This window comes from Chiloscyllium plagiosum, unplaced genomic scaffold (genome assembly GCF_004010195.1).
Source record: "Chiloscyllium plagiosum isolate BGI_BamShark_2017 unplaced genomic scaffold, ASM401019v2 scaf_14938, whole genome shotgun sequence".
Lineage (NCBI taxonomy): Eukaryota > Metazoa > Chordata > Chondrichthyes > Orectolobiformes > Hemiscylliidae > Chiloscyllium > Chiloscyllium plagiosum.
In genome coordinates this window covers 7,591-8,271 of record NW_025213668.1, presented here as the reverse complement: position 1 = coordinate 8,271, position 681 = coordinate 7,591, and the positions used below count along the sequence as shown (strand labels likewise).

General features: G+C 44.2%; 1 protein-coding gene across 1 annotated transcript in view; it reads right to left on the bottom strand.

Annotated features, from left to right (window-relative positions):
- The window catches only part of LOC122547686 (fibroblast growth factor 18-like), a 4,557-nt gene extending 4,141 nt beyond the window's left edge, over positions 1-416 (bottom strand). The window contains exon 1 of the mRNA XM_043686287.1: positions 285-416. Coding sequence (XP_043542222.1) covers positions 285-314 — 30 coding nt within the window. The 5' untranslated portion in view covers positions 315-416. The remainder of the gene's footprint in view (positions 1-284) is intronic.
- Between the last annotated feature and the right edge of the window lie 265 nt (positions 417-681).

Here is a 681-nt window from a genome sequence, read left to right as displayed (position 1 = left end):
AGGGTATAGAGAGAGTGAGAGAAAGAGAGAGAGAGAGAGAGAGAATGTGACAGGGCACAGAGAGAGAGAGAGAGAGAGAGAGAGAGAGTGACAGGGTAGAGATGCAGAACAATAGGATAGACACGCAGAGTGACAGAGTAGAGACGCAGAGTGACAGGATTCAGCACAAGCTGAGACATGCTATTGGATAGTGAATGGGAATTATTGGACACCAGTCTAACACCTGAGTCAAGTGAGGACCTCAATGACAGAAGTTGAAGTTGACCTTGAGAGGCCCCACTTACCTTTCCCACTAGCTTTCCTTTCTTGTTCATGCAGAGGTAATGGTCTGTTTCCTTCCCCTTGATCCTGACTTGGCTGCCAAATGTGTCCGTTTCCACTAAGAGCTGGGCTTGGAAAGTAAGAAGATAGAAACATTAAGATGGCTGGAAGTTCTCATATCAATAAACCTGAGATACATGAACAGCAATCACTGACCAATACAAATATCTCCAAATGTCAAGAGGTAACACATCAAGTGCTCAAGGTCACCCTGAAATCAGAGAATGAACAAATTTGTGTTTACACCCTCCCTATCGTTTGGGTAAATGTGAGGTTATGCACATTTGTAGGAAGAAGAATGCTGAATGTTATTTAGATGGAGGAAGGCTACAGAAACCTGCAGAGCACAGGGGTTAAGAC